Source organism: Somniosus microcephalus, chromosome 34 (assembly GCF_052327205.1).
Source record: "Somniosus microcephalus isolate GS21.2 chromosome 34, FLI_Smic_1.0, whole genome shotgun sequence".
NCBI classification, from domain to species: domain Eukaryota; kingdom Metazoa; phylum Chordata; class Chondrichthyes; order Squaliformes; family Somniosidae; genus Somniosus; species Somniosus microcephalus.
The window spans coordinates 27141762-27160406 of NC_141020.1; the positions used below are offsets into that span (position 1 = coordinate 27141762).

Here is an 18645-nt window from a genome sequence, read left to right on the forward strand (position 1 = left end):
AAAGTTGATTTGATTTTGATTTGATTTTTTTTTGATCCACAGACACTGACTCTCACTGGGGTACGGGTTCCACACAAACTGACTTTCACTTGGGTACGGGTTCCACAGACCCAGACTCTCACTTGGGTACAGTTCCACAGACACTGACTCTCACTGGGGTACAGTTCCACAGTCACTGACTCTCACTGGGGTACAGTTCCACAGACACTGACACTCACTGGGGTACAGTTCCAAAGACACTGGCTCTCACTGGGGTACAGTTCCACTGACACTGACTATCACTGGGGTACAGTTCCACAGACACTGACTCTCACTGGGGTACAGATCCACCGACACTGACTTTCACTGGGGTACGGGTTTCACAGACACTGACTCTCATTGGGGTACAGTTCCACAGACACTGACTCTCACTGAGGTACAGTTCCACAGACACTGACTCTCACTGGGGTACTGTTCCACAGACACTGACTCTCACTGGGGTACAGTTCCAGACATTGACTCTCACTGGGGTACGTGTTTCACAGACACTGACTCTCACTGGGGTACAGTCCCACAGACACTGACTCTCACTGGGGTACGGGTTTCACAGACACTGACTCTCACTGGTGTACAGTTCCACAGACAATGACTCTCACGGGTGTACATTTCCACAGACAGTGACTCTCACTGGGGTACGGCTCCCACAGGCACTGACTCTCACTGGGGTACGGGTTTCACAGACACTGACTCTCACTGGGGTACATTTCCACAGACATTGACTCTCACTGGGGTACAGGTTCCACAGACACTGACTCTCACTGGGGAACAGTTCCACAGACACTGTCTCTCACTGGGGTACAGGTTCCACAGACATCGACTCTCACTGGGGTACGGGTTCCACAGACACTGACTCTCACTGGGGTATGGGTTCCACAGACACTGACTCTCACTGGGGTACGGGTTCCACAGACACTGACTCTCACTGGGGTACGGGTTCCACAAACACTGACTCTCACTGGGGTACAGTTCCACGCGCACAGACTGATCACTGGGGTATGGATTCCACAGACACTGACTCTCACTGGGGTACAATTCCACAGACACTGACTCTCACTGGAGTACAGGTTCCACGGGCACTGACTCACACTGGGGTACGGGCTCCACAGACACTGACTCTCACTGGGGTACAGTTCCACAGACACTGACTCTCACTGGGATACAGTTCCACAGACACTGACTCTCACTGAGGTATGGGTTCCACAGACACTGACTCTCACCCGGGTACAGGTTTCACAGACACTGACTCTCACTGGGATACAGTTCCACACACAGTGACTCTCACTGTGGTACAGGTTCAACAGAGACTGACTCTCACTGGGATACAGTTCCACAGACACTGACTCTCACTGTGGTACAGTTCCACAGACACTGACTCTCACTGGGGTACAGGTTCCACGGGCACTAACTCTCACTGGGGTACGGGTTCCACAGACACTGACTCTCACTGGGATACAGTTCCACGGACACTGACTCACACTGGGGTACAGGTTCCACGGGCACTAACTCTCACTGGGGTACAGGTTCCACGGACACTGACTCTCACTGGGGTACAGTTCCACAGACACTTGGCTTGGCTGTACTTCACTGCATGGTTAAACAGCTTGCTCACACTTTTGGGTGAAGGTTCAGATAGGGCTGCTGGTACTGGCAACTTGCAACTGCCCCACAACAGAGTTGAGGAACAGGAGCGAGAGAATGGACAAATTAAAATGTGTCATTATACAATAGCAAACGAGGAGGCTGCCCCTGCACTAGTATTTTCACTGTGCACACAAAGATTCACATTTTTAATTCACTTCCGTCTACTATAACGAGCAAGGCCATTCCGGTGGCTCAGTGATCAATGGTGTGGTACAAAGGAAGATCCGAGAGTCAATCCCTTGTTAGCTGATTACAGCTGGGCCTGCAAGGGTGCCACTAATATTGTTCTCAGGCTAGGGAAGGAAGACAAGTCAGTGATGAGGAGTCTGAAGGTCATTATGTCCCTTTCCACACTCACAGCTGAGAGACCTGGTATCAGGCCTGTGTCCAGGACTATGCCAGGTTCTGGTCACCACATTACAGGAAAGATGTGATCACACTAGCGAGGGTACAGAGGGTACTGAGGAGATTTATGAGGATGTTCTTTATCTGAATGCATGCAGCATTCGTAACAAAATAGACGAGTTGACGGTACAAATAACTACACATGGGTATGATCTGCTGGCCATTACAGAAACATGGCTGCGAGGTGACCATGACTGGGAACTAAACATCCAGGGGTATTTGACTATTAGGAAGGACAGACAGGAAGGAAAGGGAGGTGGGGTGGCTATGTTAATAAAGGATGGAATCACTGCAATGGTGAGAAATGATATTGGGTCAAAGGATCAGGATAATGAAACAGTTTGGGTGGAGATAAGGAATAATAAGGGGAAAAAGTCACTCATGGGCGTAGTCTATACGCCTCCTAACAGTTGCAACTCTATTGGTCGGAGTATAAATCAGGAAATAGTTGGGGCTTGTAATAAGGGAACAGCTATAATCATGGGAGATTTTAACTTTCATATTGACTGGACAAATCAAATTGGGCAGGGCAGCCTTGAGGAAGAGTTCATAGAGTGCATTAGGGACGGGTTCCTTGAGCAGTATGTTACTGAACCAACCAGGGGGCAGGCAATCTTAGATCTGGTCCTGTGTAATGAGACAGGATTAATAAAAAATGTCCTAGTAAAGGATCCCCTTGGAATGAGTGACCATAACATGGTTGAATTCCAAATTCAGTTGGAGGGTGAGAGAGTTGGATCTCAAACCAGCGTACTAAGCTTAAATAAAGGAGACTATGAAGGTATGAGAGCAGAGTTGACTAAAGTGGACTGGGAAAATAGGTTAAGGTGTAAGACGGTACAGGAGCAGTGGTGTACATTCAAGGAGATATTTCACAACTTTCAAGAAAAATATATTCCACTGAGGAAAAAGGGAGTAAAAGAAAAGACAGCCATCCATGGCTAAGTAAAGTAATAAAGGATAGTATCCGACTGAAAACAAGGGCATATAAAGTAGCCAAATCTAGTGGGAGGATAGAAGATTGGGAAGCATTTAAAAGCCCGCAAAGAATAACTAAAAGATTAATTAAGAAAGGGAAGATAGATTATGAAAGTAAACTAGCAAAAAATATAAAAACAGATAGCAAGAGTTTCTACAGTTATATAAAAAGAAAAAGGGTGGCTAAAGTGAATGTTGGTCCCTTAGAGGACGAGACCGGGAAATTAGTAGTGGGGAACATGGAGATGACAAATACGCTGAACAAATACTTTGTATCAGTCTTTACAGTAGAGGACACTAAAAATATCCCAACACTGGACAAACAGGGGGCTATGGGGGGGGGGGGGGGATGAGCTAAACACGATTAAAATCACTAAGGAGATGGTACTCGGTAAGATAATGGGACTTAAGGCGGATAAATCCCCTGGACCTGATGGCTTACATCCTAGGGTCTTGAGAGAAGTAGCGGATGGGATTGCGGATGCATTGGTGGTAATTTTCCAAAACTCCCTGGATTCAGGAAAGGTCCTAGCAGATTGGAAAACTGCTAATGTAACGCCCTTATTTAAAAAGGGAGGTAGATAAAAGGCTGGAAACTATAGACCAGTTAGCCTAACATCTGTGGTTGGTAAAATGTTGGAGTCCATTATTAAGGAAGCAGTATCAGGACATTTGGATAAGCATAATTTAATCGGACAGAGTCAGCATGGTTTTATGAAGGGGAAATCATGCTTGACAAATTTGCTCGAATTCTTTGAGGATGTAACAAACAGGGTGGATAAAGGGGAACCAGTGGATGTGGTGTATTTGGACTTCCAAAAGGCATTTGACAAGGTGCCACACAAAAGATTACTGCACAAGATAAAAAATCACGGGATTGGGGGTAATATACTGGCATGGGTGGAAGATTGGCTATCTAACAGCAAACAGAGAGTTGGGATAAATGGTTCATTCTCGGATTGGCAATCAGTAACTAGTGGTGTTCCGCAGGGGTCAGTGCTGGGACCCCAACTCTTTACAATCTATATTAACAATTTGGAGGAGGGGACCAAATGCAACGTATCCAAGTTTGCCGACGATACAAAGATGGGAGGGAAAGCAGTGAGTGAGGAGGGCATAAAAAACCTGCAAAAGGACATAGACAGGCTAAGTGAGTGGGCAGAAATTTGGCAGATGGAATATAATGTTGGAAAGTGTGAGGTTATGCACTTTGGCAGAAAAAATCAAAGAGCAAGTTATTATCTAAATGGAAAGAAACTGCAAAATGCTACAGTACAAAGGGATCTGGGGGTCCTGGTGCATGAAACACAGAAGGTTAGTATGCAGGTACAGCAGGTGGTCAGGAAGGCCAATGGAATCTTGGCTTTTATTGCAAGGAGGATGGAGTATAAAAGCAGGGAAGTCTTGCTTCAGTTATACAGGGCACTGGTGAGGCCACACCTGGAATACTGCGTACAGTTTTGGTTTCCATATTTAAGAAAAGATATACTTGCTCTCGAGGCAGTTCAGAGAAGTTTCACTCGGTTGATTCCGGAGATGAGGGGGTTGACGTATGAGGAAAGGTTGAGTAGGTTGGGCCTCTACTCATTGAAGTTCAGAAGAATGAGAGGCGATCTTATCGAAACATATAAGATTGTGAGGGGGCTTGATCGGGTGGATGCGGGGAGGATGTTTCCACTGATGGGTGAGACTAGAACTAGGGGGCATAATCTTAGAATAAGGGGCTGCCGTTTCAAAACTGAGATGAGGAGAAACTTCTTCACTCAGAGGGTAGTAAATCTATGGAATTTGCTACCTCAGAGCTGTGGAAGCTGCAACATTAAATAAATTTAAAACGGAGATAGACAGTTAGGGATAATAAGGGCTGATAAGGGAATTAAGGGTTATGGGGAGCGGGCAGGGAAGTGGACGTGAGTCTAGGTTCGGATCAGCCATGACCCTATTGAATGGCGGAGCAGGCCCGAGGGGCCATATGGCCTACTCCTGCTCCTACTTCTTATGTTCTTATGTTGCCAGGACTGGAGAATTTTAGCTATGAGGAAAGATTGAATAGGCTGGGGTTGTTTCCTTGGAACAGAGGAGGCTGAGGGGAGATTTAATTGAGGTGTATAAAATTATGAGGGGCCTAGATAGAGTGGATAGGAAGGATTTCCCTTAGCAGAGAGGTCAATAACCAGGGGTCGTAGGTTTAAAGTAATTGGTAGAAGGATTAGAGGGGAGTTGAGGAGAACTTTTTTCACCCAGAGGTTTGGAACTCAGTGCCTGAAAGGGTGGTAGAGGCAGAAACCCTCATCATATTTTAAAAGTACTTGGATACGCACTTGAAGTGCCGTAACCTACAGGGCTACGGAGCAAGAGCTGGAAAGTGGGATTAGACTGGAGAGCTTAATTTCGGCCGGCACAGACACGGTGGGCCGAATGGCCTCCTCCTGTGCCGTAAATTTCGATGATTCTCGGTGTTGCCTCCCAGGAGCCAGAGGAGTGCAGTTTGTGATTCATCTAATTTCCCCGCCACTCCCTTTGGGGAGATTCATGGCTGTTCATCATAGTACAGATCGGGATCTTAGTGGCACTGGATGATCAGACTTGTGCCCCGCACATTGGTTGGCCAGCAGATTACAAAGTATAAAGGGATGATTTTAACATTTAGCACTGGTGTAAAGCCGACGATATCGGATTGGCCACCCGATATACACCTCGCCCAATTTCCCTTTCCGTTGATTTCAATTAAAAACAAAATCGGGCGGGTGTACAACAGGAGGCCAATCTGATATCACCCGTTTTACACTATTGTTAACTGTTAAAATTAATACCTAAGCGTGTGAGAGAAGGATACAGTGAGGGAATGAGGCCAGTTAGTAGTCAAGATTTTCAAATTTGATGGAAGAGTACACTCTGGTATATAAAGTTATTACAGACTTATCGTGGCATTTTGTTTTCCATTAATGTAGTCTCCCGGTGATGTTCACCCCCCCGCCTCACCCCAACCCCAATTGACAGAACAACCTGAAGATCTGCTCTAGATCTCCACCAATGGCACCCACCATGAGGAGGTGGCCTGAGAGGATTGTCAGATCTCGTCTCCTCTGCTGTAGGGAAGCACCAAACATTGGAGCCTCTCAGAGTAAAGCATTGGAGCCCCTCAGAGTAAAGCATTGGAGCCTCTCAGAGCAAAGCATTGGAGCCTCTCAGAGTAAAGCATTGGAGCCCCTCAGAGTAAAGCATTGGAGCCTCTCAGAGCAAAGCATTGGAGCCCCTCAGAGTAAAGCATTGGAGCCTCTCAGAGCAAAGCATTGGAGCCTCTCAGAGTAAAGCATTGGAGCCCCTCAGAGTAAAGCATTGGAGCCTCTCAGAGCAAAGCATTGGAGCCCCTCAGAGTAAAGCATTGGAGCCTCTCAGAGCAAAGCATTGGAGCCTCTCAGAGTAAAGCATTGGAGCCTCTCAGAGCAAAGAATTGGAGCCTCTCAGAGTAAAGCATTGGAGCCTCTCAGAGTAAAGCATTGGAGCCCCTCAGAGTAAAGCATTGGAGCCTCTCAGAGCAAAGCATTGGAGCCTCTCAGAGTAAAGCATTGGAGCCCCTCAGAGCAAAGCATTGGAGCCTCTCAGAGCAAAGCATTGGAGCCTCTCAGAGCAAAGCATTGGAGCCTCTCAGAGCAAAGCATTGGAGCCTCTCAGAGTAAAGCATTGGAGCCCCTCAGAGTAAAGCATTGGAGCCTCTCAGAGTAAAGCATTGGAGCCTCTCAGAGTAAAGCATTGGAGCCCCTCAGAGTAAAGCATTGGAGCCTCTCAGGGTAAAGCATTGGAGCCTCTCAGAGTAAAGCATTGGAGCCGCTCAGAGTAAAGCATTGGAGCCTCTCAGAGCAAAGCATTGGAGCCCCTCAGAGTAAAGCATTGGAGCCTCTCAGAGCAAAGCATTGGAGTCCCTCAGAGTAAAGCATTGGAGCCCCTCAGAGTAAAGCATTGGAGCCCCTCAGAGTAAAGCATTGGAGCCTCTCAGAGTAAAGCATTGGAGCCTCTCAGAGTAAAGCATTGGAGCCTCTCAGAGTAAAGCATTGGAGCCGCTCTTTAAGATTTATATAACATAGACAAGTCATCCCAAGACACTTTACGGAGGCATAAGAAGAAAATGGAGACTGAGAAGAAGAGATTAGGAAGAGTGACCAAAAGCTTGGTCAAACAAGTGGATTTTAAGGAGGGTCTTAAAGGAGAAGGAGGTGGAGAAACAGAGGGGTTTGGGGAGGGAAGTCCAGAGAGTGGGAGCTAGGCAGCTGAAGGCACAGCCGTCAATGGAGGCACAAAGGGAGAGGCAATACACAACTGATCAGAGTCAGAGGAAAGGAGAGTTGGGAGGGGGTGGTAGCGCTGGAGGAGGTCACAGAGATAGAGAGGGGTGGTAGCGCTGGAGGAGGTCACAGAGATAGAGAGGGGTGGTAGCGCTGGAGGAGGTCACAGAGATAGAGAGGGGTGGTAGCGCTGGAGGAGGTCACAGAGATAGAGAGGGGTGGTAGCGCTGGAGGAGGTCACAGAGATAGAGAGGGGTGAAGCCCTGGAGGAGGTCACAGAGATAGAGAGGGGTGGTAGCGCTGGAGGAGGTCACAGAGATAGAGAGGGGTGGTAGCGCTGGAGGAGGTCACAGAGATAGAGAGGGGTGGTAGCCCTGGAGGAGGTCACAGAGATAGAGAGGGGTGGTAGCGCTGGAGGAGGTCACAGAGATAGAGAGGGGTGGTAGCGCTGGAGGAGGTCACAGAGATAGAGAGGGGTGAAGCCCTGGAGGAGGTCACAGAGATAGAGAGGGGTGGTAGCCCTGGAGGAGGTCACAGAGATAGAGAGGGGTGGTAGCGCTGGAGGAGGTCACAGAGATAGAGAGGGGTGGTAGTGCTGGAGGAGGTCACAGAGATAGAGAGGGGTGGTAGCGCTGGAGGAGGTCACAGAGATAGAGAGGGGTGGTAGCGCTGGAGGAGGTCACAGAGATAGAGAGGGGTGGTAGTGCTGGAGGAGGTCACAGAGATAGAGAGGGGTGGTAGCGCTGGAGGAGGTCACAGAGATAGAGAGGGGTGGTAGCGCTGGAGGAGGTCACAGAGATAGAGAGGGGTGGTAGCGCTGGAGGAGGTCACAGAGATAGAGAGGGGTGGTAGCGCTGGAGGAGGTCACAGAGATAGAGAGGGGTGGTAGCGCTGGAGGAGGTCACAGAGATAGAGAGGGGTGGTAGCGCTGGAGGAGGTCACAGAGATAGAGAGGGGTGAAGCCCTGGAGGAGGTCACAGAGATAGAGAGGGGTGGTAGCGCTGGAGGAGGTCACAGAGATAGAGAGGGGTGGTAGCGCTGGAGGAGGTCACAGAGATAGAGAGGGGTGGTAGCCCTGGAGGAGGTCACAGAGATAGAGAGGGGTGGTAGCGCTGGAGGAGGTCACAGAGATAGAGAGGGGTGGTAGCGCTGGAGGAGGTCACAGAGATAGAGAGGGGTGGTAGCCCTGGAGGAGGTCACAGAGATAGAGAGGGGTGGTAGCGCTGAAGGAGGTCACAGAGATAGAGAGGGGTGAAGCCCTGGAGGGATTTAAAAACAAAGGTGAAAATATTAAATTTATGGCATTGGAGGACCAGGTGTCAATGGTTCGTGAGAACGGGGGAGTTGTGCGAGCTTGACTTGATGCAGGAGCGCAGATAGGTAGCATAGTTTTGGATAAGCTCAAGTGTACAGAGGGTGGAAGGAAGGCTAAGAGATATTTGGAGTAATTGAGATCACAAAGGCAGGGATGGGGGGTTGAGCAACAGCTGAACAGAGGTAGGGGCGAGGGCTAGTGATGGGATTAGGCAGTCTTTGTGATGGAGAGGCTAGGGAATAAGTTTAGTAATAAGATGAAAGGCCCCAGGTTCAATCCTTGATCTCTGCTGTAGTCAATCTGTTGTTTGTTCTCAGACTGTGGGTAAAGTCACATTTATTGACCATCCCCCCAGTTAATTCAGCAATTGTACAACTAAGCAGCTTAGTAGAGGGCACTAGTGAGCCTGGAGTCACGTGTAGGCCGGACCAGGTGGGGATAGCAGGTCCCCCTTCCCTGAAGGATAACACTGTAACTAACCAGGCTCTTGTGACAATCCGACCAATTTCACACTAGCCACATGTATTCAACGTCAGATTTGAGGTCACGACTCCTAGGTTGCTAGCCCACTGCTAACACCACCAGACCTAGCACCCTCAAACTAGGGAGGTACCCCCTCCTGATCACTGCTGGAAGAAGATGTGTGCATGGACATTGGGTGAGAACAGGATCAAGCTCAGTACTCATTCCCCCCCAACCCTATGGTTGGGTACCCTCTCCCTCTTTCAGACCCTTCTTAAAACCCATTGGTTTGACCAAGCTTTTGGTCACTCTTCCTAATCACCAGGCTCTAACCTGAAGAATGGGGCAGAGCCTATGTAAGAAACTAGTTCCTCTAGTGGGAAATCAAAAACAAGGGAAACATAATCTTTAAATTAGAGCTAGGCATTCAGGAGTGAAATCAGAAAGCACTTTTTTTTCCACGCAAAGGGTAGTGGAACTCTGGAGTTCTCTTCTCCAGAAGGCTGTGGATCTTGGGGCTCATTTGGAGCTTGCATGGCTGAGATGGATGGGTTTTGGTCGGGTAAGGGTATCGAGGGATATGGAGCAAAGGTGGGAAGATGAGAGCTGAGGTGCAGATCAGCCAAGATCTCATTGATGGCAGAGCAGCCTCGATAGGCTGAATGGCCCAGTCCTATTCTTAATGTTGCTATGTTCCTAAGACCCCCCCCAGCAGCAGAGGTCTGCACCTTCAGGAGAGGAGGAGAGCAAAGGGGAGATAATAACTGAGGAAGATATCACAGACTGTGATGATGGATCAAAACAAAGTTAATGTTTCAGGGTAAAAGAAAAATGTATTTCGCGCTTCCCTGCTTCTTTCATTGGTGCCATTTTGTATAGCATCTTAAATTGTATGTGGAAAATTTAGTGGCCATTCCTAACAAACAGTAGCATGCAGATGCTAAATGATTCAAATATAACTCAAAACTCCTCTTGTTGAAGATTCTTTAAGTATTAATTTTCAAACATGGTTTAAAATACTATGCAAGACTCCTCAGTAGCTCAGTGAGATTATCCAGTGATCCTACTGGTACTGATAGCTCGTTAGCAATATTCAACCCTTCATCAACAATGACGACTTACATTTCTACAGCGTCCTGAGGGGGATTGATGGGGTAGATGCTGAGAGATTGTTTCCCCTGGCTGGAGAGGCTAGAACCAGGGGCACAGCCTCAGGATAAGGGGTCGGTCATTTGGGACTGAGATGAGGAGAAATTTCTTCACTCGGAGGGTTGTGAATCTTTGGAATTCTCTGCCCCAGAGGGCTGTGGATGCTCAATCATTGAGTATATTCAAGACAGAGATCAATAGATTTTTGGACTCTAACTGAGGGATGTGGGGATTGGGTGGAAAAGTGGAGTTGAGATCGAAGATCTTAGAGAAGGCTCGTTGGGCCGTATGGTCGACTCCTGCTCCTATTTCTTATGTTATGTCCTTAATGCAGAAAAATGTCCCAAAGGCGCTACACAGAAACATAATCAGATATAAATTGACACCAAGCCAAAGAAGGAGACATTAGAAGGGATGAACAAAAGCTTGGTCATTTTCAAGGAGGGTCTTACAGGAGGAGAAAAAGGTAGAGAGGTTTAGGTAGGCAATTCTAGAGCTCAGGACCTGGACAGCTGAAGGCACAGCCACCAATGGTTGGCCAAAGAAAGTGCGGGATGCACAAGAGGCCAGAGTCGGGGGAATGTAGAGTTCTTGAAGGGTTGTAGGGCTAAAGGGGGCTACAAAGTTAAGGAGGGGAGAGGCCATGAATGGATTTGAACACAAGGATGAGAATTTTAAATTGGACGCTTGCTGGACTGGGAGCCAATGTAGGTCAGCGAGTAGAGGGGTGCTAGGTGAACGGGACTTGGTGTGAGTTAGGATATGGGCAGCAGAGAGGGCTAACCAGAAACGCATTGGATTGTTGAGTCTGGATGATGGAGAGGATATAGGATCGGAAGCTCAGCTGGGGGGAAATAAGACGCCTATAAGGAGTCAGTGCTTTCAAAACAGTAGACTTCAACCCAAAGCAGTGGCTGGGGGAGGGGGATGGAATCAGTGGCGAGGATACGGAGTTTGAGGCGGGGTCCGAAGACATTGGTCTTCCTGATGTTTAACTGAGAAAACTCCACTGAAGAATGTGGACACAGAGATGCTCTTTGTGTCAAACTAACCGGTCATACCTGGGATAAAGGAACAACTTGCTTTTTGGCTCCAGTAGTTCTTGCACCCCTTTTAAGAGGACGATTGAATTTATAATCCCCTTTGGGAGTTGATGGCAAACCTGACTTGCACAAAAGGTGCAAATCATTAATTTTTTTTACATTTAATCTTATTGAATGTATACACATTGTGCATTCCTACCAAAAAAAAATAGCCAAAGCAGTGAATAGAATTGCCTCCTCGGAACAGAAAAAGTCTTTAGCTACCTGTGGACCTTATGTGGTCACTGGTTCAGATTAGGAAGACCCCAGGTTGGATCCCTGGTCTGTGCTGAGTTGGCTGTTTTCAGCCAGAGGGGTAACAATGGTGCTACAATCGGCCTCAGTTTACAGAAGGTAATGTAATGTTCCCCCCCACCACCCTCTGAGCATTGGCTCCTTACTGGGGGCAGTTCCACGGGTGACGGATGAACTCTAGTGTCTCAGCCATTGTTGATGTGTGATCTTTGACCATGTGAGAAGGTTATCACAACCAAACCTGACATCCACACATGTACTTTCAGATGGGGGTCATTGGGGGTGGTAACCGTGGCCAATGGTATTGTCCACTCCCAATCTTCAACAAAAGTCCAGACCAGGGATCAAATCTAGAATTTTGTTGGCCTTCAACTACCCAAATACTCTATATATGCCTTTGGGGAGCTTGAATGGAGCTTTATACTTATCGGAAGCCCAGGGCCTGACCTGCACTCAGCTCAGTTACAAACTATGAGAGGGAGATCGGAGTCCAGTATAGGAGAGAAAGGAGTTAGACATAGCATCATCACAGGCCTAACTAGAGCTGAATTCTGCAAAGTAATTGTACCAGATTTGGCCAGAGCAAATAGAAAGAAAGACTTGCATTTCTATAGCGCCTTTCACAACCTCAGGAAGCCCCATAGCACTTTACAGCCAATGAAGTACTTTATGAAGTGTAGTCACTGTTGTAATGTAGGAAACGCGGCAACAAATATACGCACAGTCAAGCTCCCACAAACAGCAATGTGACAATGACCAAATAATCCGTTCGTTTTCAAACAAGATCACAGTATATTCGAGAGTATTAACTGGACTTATGGAAGAAAATAAGTTCTGCAAAGAAATGGTTACAGAGGCGTGAACATTGGACCAGCGCCAGCGGTGACCCTGTTTCACTGGACACCTACCGTGCAGCTTCCTCCATTTTTGCAAGGATTGCTTTCGCACTCATTGATCTCAATCTCACAGCTGGTGCCGCTGAAGCCTGGTTTGCAGGTACAGGTGTAGCTGCCTTGGCCGGTGTTGGTGCAGGTGGCTCCATTCTTGCACGGCTTGTGATTGGTGCAGTAGTTGAGGTCCTGGTTGCAGAAGAGACCGCCCCAGCCCTCCTGGCAATCACACTGCCAAGGCTGTTGGCACATGCCGTAAAGACAACCTGGGTAGCGGATACACTGATCGCAGAAACTCCCCTGCCATCCAATGCGACATCTGGAGGAGGGAAAGGGAGGCAGAAAAGGACATGCTTTTAGAGATCACAGATCACAGAAACCCCACAGTGCCCAACACATATCCCACCCGATCCCCATAACCCCACGTATTTAATCCCCCCTAACACTAAGGGTCAATTTATCATAGCCAATCAACCTAACCCACACATCTTTGGACTGTGGGAGGAAACCGGAGCACCCGGAGGAAACCCATGCAAACACGGGGAGAATGTGCAAACTCCACACAGACAGTCACCTGAGGCCGGATTTGAACCCGGGTCCCTGGCGCTGTGAGGCAACAGTGCTAACCACTATGCCACCGTGCTCCAACAAAAGCAGCTGTCTTTGGAATCGAATGGAAGATTAGAAGAAACTGGAATACTATGAATAAGGAATGAAAACAGGAAGTATTGGAAATGCACAGCAGGTCAAGTTAGCATCGGAGAAGAATGCGATGGGCCGAATGGCCTCCTTCTGTGCGGTACTATTCTATGATTGTGAGCAATCTGAAGTATGATGGATGGACACTCTCAAAACTTGTATACCTATAGGCAGATAGATCTACCCTCCCAATAGGGTTGTGGCTGTGTAATGATCAATGGTTCCGTTAAGCTGCGGGGCCGGGCGGGGGTCTGGAGGTCCCGCGCAGGCTGTTCAATGGCTTTACAAGTGAAATAACCCGCGTGAAATTGAATGGGCCCTGCAGCCAGTTAAAGGGCCCGCGCACCCAAAAAAATGATGATGTTGCTGGATTTGTAACCTGGGCTAATAATGTGACTTCAAACCCTTTTATTTTGAGAATTGGAATTCCAGTTTTACATTTTTTTGGAAAGTGACCACGAAGCTGTCAAATTGTCGTAAAAACCCAACTGGTTCACTGATGTCCTTTAGGGAAGAAAACCCGCCATTCTTTACCCGGCCTGGACATGTACCTGACTCCAGCCCCGCATCAATGTGGTTGACCCTTAACTGCCCTCCGAAGGAGTCCAAGAAAGCCACTCAGTTGTAGCAACAAACTCAGGGCAGCTAGGGGCAGGCAACAAACGCCGGCCTGGCCAGTGATGTCCACATCCCCAAGAACGACATTTTTATTTAAAAGTTAACAATTGAATCTTAACTCACTTGCATTCCCCAGGTCTTTCACAGTATCCATAATTATCGTTGCACCCCAGCAAGCAGATAGCTGTGAAACAAGTGTTTTTGAGGGGGGAAAAAAGATAACTATTTAAGACACTCACACATACATATATTTGTCAAGTTACTTGGCATTTTGTAAAGAACAGCTGGCTCCGCCCAGACAGAGCTCCCGAACAATAACAACACATGCTAGCTGTCTGGCTGCCCACAGTGAAAGGCTCGGGACGCGTGTCCCTATTAAATCCCGCTCTGTGGACACTCAGTAAAAGAGAATTTCAACAAAAAAAAGACCCTAAACAGGGAAGGCAGCAAAGCAACCTGACCCAAGAGGCCCTGTGTTAACAACTGCGACTGAGGAGTTAAGTTTCCATGCCAACCTATTCTTCCATTCGCGTGTTCCCCCCTCTCCTTCTGCACAATGAGACTCTTTAAAATGTGTTGAAATTTATTCAAATGTTATTCCTCAGCTGCTGTGTGTCTGATGGCTTTGTGGAGCCCACCAAGAGGGGGCTGGGCCAGTATTAACACACTTGAATAAGTTAACCAGGCAGTCCATATGCTTCCATTCAGATGGATTGATTTCCCCCCCTTGTTAAAGCGCCAGCCTCCCTCCCCCTCCCCCACCCCCGAATCAACCTTTCAAACCCAACTCACAACCTGAACCCGGAGCTGAACTTAATCCTAAAATCAAGGTACCCCCACCGCCCCCCCCCCCCATCTCCACACACATTCCCAAAGAAAATGACAAAACATTTTCGCAGAGGTGTAATATTTGCAAAATAAAGTATAACCCTGAAATTAACAAAATATCATCCTTAAATTAGCAAAATATATTCCTGAAATTAACAAAATATAATCTTGAAATTAACAAAATATCATCCTGAAATTAGCAAAATATAATCCTGAAATTAACAAAATATAATCTTGAAATTAACAAAATATCATCCTGAAATTAGCAAAATATAATCCGGAAATTAACAAAATATAATCCTGAAATTAGCAAAATATAATCCTGAAATTAGCAAAATATCCTGAAATTAACAAAATATAATCCTGAAAGCGACATGTGCAAAAAGGAAATATATATTTTAAAAATGTTGCATTTTAAGATCCCAGCCCCTTCAGATATCACTTGATATGGAAATATCCCCGAGGCTGAGATTTAAAATGCAGCCGGGTGATAGATCTCCTTACGTTCTGAGCAGTAATCTCCCTTCCAGCCGGCCAGGCAGACTCTCTGGCCGCTCTCGTCGCAGGTGTAGTGTCCGAAGGTGTCGTCCCTGGGGCGGCAGTAGTCGGAGCAGCCCTCGCCGTAGTAATGCTCGCCGCACACCACATGGTAGGAGTACCGCAACTCGCCCTGTTCGCCGGTCTGGACATCCTGGGACCAGTCCTCGCCGATAGCCAGACGGCGGCCGGTGGCCAGGCGGCTGATCAGATTCCCGGGGTCGTCTGTAGCGAACAAACAGAAAAAGAAGAAGAGGAGTGGGGAGGTGTGAGAGATTTTATGTAATAATGGGAGTAGGGGGGGGGGACATTCATTGGGAGAGTCAGCAAGGCAGTGGGAAGTCTACTGGGGAAAGGTGGCGACTGGTTTGCTATTATATGGCGCCCCCTCGCAAAAAGATTCAGAACTGAGATTACCAGTACTGGCCTCGTCCGAGTCTGCATTCCAAGCTTCAATAATGAGAGAAAACGTGCCCTGTAAAAAGCAAAAAGACAAGTCAGTTTAGCACAAACCGTTCAAAGACCTCAGCGTCTTATATATATATATAATAAACATATAAATATAATAAATTAAAGTGTTGCCCTCTCTGTGCACCGCGGTCATATCACTTGTTAATATCCAAAGTTTAAACTGAAAGGGAAATTGAAAACTCCGCGATTCTCGGAAAAGCCTTTACATACAATCAATTAATGATTTACATTAGAAAGAATGCACAGTTCTCAGATTCTTAAAGATTAAAGAAAATACGATTTCTAGTTTGATTTAATTCTTGCATTCAGTGTCTGGTTTTGGTAGATATTCTGCTGGAGAGGAGAGGAGGGCTGGGGGTGTGGGGACTGGTTCTTTAGTGCTGTCACATTGTCATATACTTGCCGGCCATGTGAAGTGGAAGGGGATGCGGATGGGCTCGCTGTCCCGCACCAAGTCGCCTCCTGCCCCCAGGACTGGAGTGTGCCCGGCGCCGTAGGTGCACGGCGGTTCGGAGGAGATGGTCTCCTGGTAATGCTTCAGGCAGACACGGAAGAAGCGGCCGCACTGCCCTCCCCTCGGACAGCCGAGAGCCGAGCCCGACTGCCTGGGGCTGAACGAGTGCACTTTCAGTTCGAAGATACCGGTGCAGGAAGCCTGCGAGAAAACAACAACAGGGAGGAAGAATTAAACAGAGAGAGAGAGGGAGAGAGGTGCTGAGAAAACCAGGGGGGACAGAAGACCCTGATCTGGAGCCGAGCTTACCTGGGGAACAGGGAGCAGGATAACAAGGCAAAGGAGTAGGATTGGAGACATCCTCGGAGCAAGCTGAATCCGTCCAATGATGCAGGCAGGAGACAGGGAGATAATATCCAAATCGGGCTGAGCTTTATGGAAAATAACACACAATTTTTTTTTATAAGTAATACTCCAAGCGTCTAGTTGAACCGATTATCTCTCCCCTTTCTGGTATCTCGCTGGGTTTGTTATTCCTCTTTACTCCTGTTACTAACTCCGGGAGCTACGGGAGCTCCTGTTCCTGTTCTCTCTCTCTCTCTCTCTCTCTCTCTCCCTCACCCTCTCTGCTGTGTTTGAATGAAGCTCAGCTCGGCTCCTCGCCTTTATATAGTTACGCCGGGTGTCAGCTTCCGTCAATCACACTGACAGGGGCCTCTCTGATCCCACTCACAACAAAAGCCCTCAACACCTCCAGAATGGCCAAATGGATTCAAGAGACCGAGACAGAGAGAGGAACAAGAAACCAAAAAAAAAAGTATTAAATGACTTTACATCCAAAAACATTTTTTTCCCCAATCAAGTATTTTGACTGTAAATGTCTACAGCTCAGTAACTCCCATGTGAGTTCACTTCATTCGATCAACTTCTGGGAATCTGTCTCACATTCAAACAGGTTTCTAACAGTTCCACCTTCTCTACATCTAGTGACCCCTTTCCACCTGAAAAATACAAGGATTGTGTAGGTGGTTTCAAACACCTTGCTATCAAAAAATAACTTTTTGTGTGTCTTTCTGAGATTAAGCTTTTTTGGAAGGAGGGGACGGAGTTATTTTTGGGGGGGGAAATTCAGAGATAATCGTTCATCTTCTAATACTAATTATTCAATAAATCCGATATGTGGCTCTTGCCATTGAGAGAAGTTATTAGACTGTATTTTTGTTTAAAGATGTTTCAATCCGTAAAAAAGGGACTTCACACACAAATAACGCACTCTTCTATCTGGAGAATGTGGTCGGTCCTGTGCAGAAATAAATCACTTGTTTATTTTGTAAAAAAAAAATAACTTTTGTAATCTTTTAAAGCTGTCGCGTGTTCTTTTGTCGGGTTTTTTTTCTGAGGGGCGGGGGCCGGAGTTTGAACAAAAAAAAATTAAAGCTTAATTGTTCTGACGCGTGCGCCTCATTCCGCTCCAGTGCCTGTTTTCCTGGCGAGGGGGATTATTGTGGGACACTAGGGGTATTTTTGTTCTCTGAAGGGAGGTGGAGAGAGGAGGGAGGGGGGTGGTGTTAGGTAATTGTACTCCTGCTGTCTCTGTGTCTCGGTTCAGCTGTATGATAATAGACCAGCACCTGCCCAGCCCCAAAGAAACAAGCTCTCTTTATCCCCCTCAGACCCCTCTTGCTTTGCCGGTCCACCAATCGATGCGGTACAATATCGCATTTTACAATCTAGCCCTGGCTCAGCAAGCATCTGTGCTGATTCAATTAAAAAAATAAAATTGCAATGCATTCCCTCCGCTCCCCAATCCGACAGCTAGTGACCAAAACGCACTGCGCAAGAGATGTGGGTCAGCCTGTGTCCCGCCCCCACCCCCCACCTGTGAACAAACTTGGTTTAAAGGCAGATTTGTTGGCGTAAAGATAGGGTGTTGGGCGATGGTAATCGATTGCCCCCCCCCCCCCTCCCCTCAGAGTGACACAAGTTGCTGGTTATTCCGGTCGGATGGGCATCGGATAACTCGCCTCCTCGCTTCTACCCAAACCTGCGCTGAAATGAGAATCCGGGTTTATTAGCCCCCGGCGGCTCCGAGCTGGGATTCAGACACTGTCCCAGCCATCTGCTTCACCCCACCACACCCCATTCCCATCCTCCAGACCCTTACTCTCCCGCGTTGCATTTTTCTAAATATTTCCCCAAACTCGCAGCATCGGCCAGAACACAGGGGAATGCTGGTTTCTGTTTCCCATTCAATCCCATTCTAGTATCCCACTGGAAACATCTCGGAGCGACGCATTAAATATTCAAATCGCAGGCGGCGCAGAGGCAATGGGGTTTATTGCAACTGTTTAAAGGGTTCTGACACAGTGACTTGTCCTGAGCTATGTTAGACGACACTCCGGACTTTTCGTGACTTAGGCGGGGGGACGGGGGGAATCCCAGAGTGTGCTGCTTACAGCCCCCAATACTCCTGGAACCCTGATTCCACGTTTCAGCAAAGTAACATTCATAGAACATTTCAATCTCATCTCTCGCAAAA

At 47.5% G+C, this 18645-nt stretch overlaps 1 protein-coding gene across 1 annotated transcript in view; it reads right to left on the reverse strand.

Annotated features, from left to right (window-relative positions):
- dlc (deltaC) overlaps nt 1–15672 on the reverse strand; it is a 411024-nt gene extending 395352 nt beyond the window's left edge. Inside the window, exons 1-4 of the mRNA XM_085973599.1 lie at nt 15599–15672; nt 15149–15406; nt 13940–14000; nt 12518–12818 (exon numbers count right to left, since the gene is read on the reverse strand). Coding sequence (XP_085829725.1) covers nt 12518–12751 — 234 coding nt within the window. The 5' untranslated portion in view covers nt 12752–12818; nt 13940–14000; nt 15149–15406; nt 15599–15672. The remainder of the gene's footprint in view (nt 1–12517; nt 12819–13939; nt 14001–15148; nt 15407–15598) is intronic.
- Between the last annotated feature and the right edge of the window lie 2973 nt (nt 15673–18645).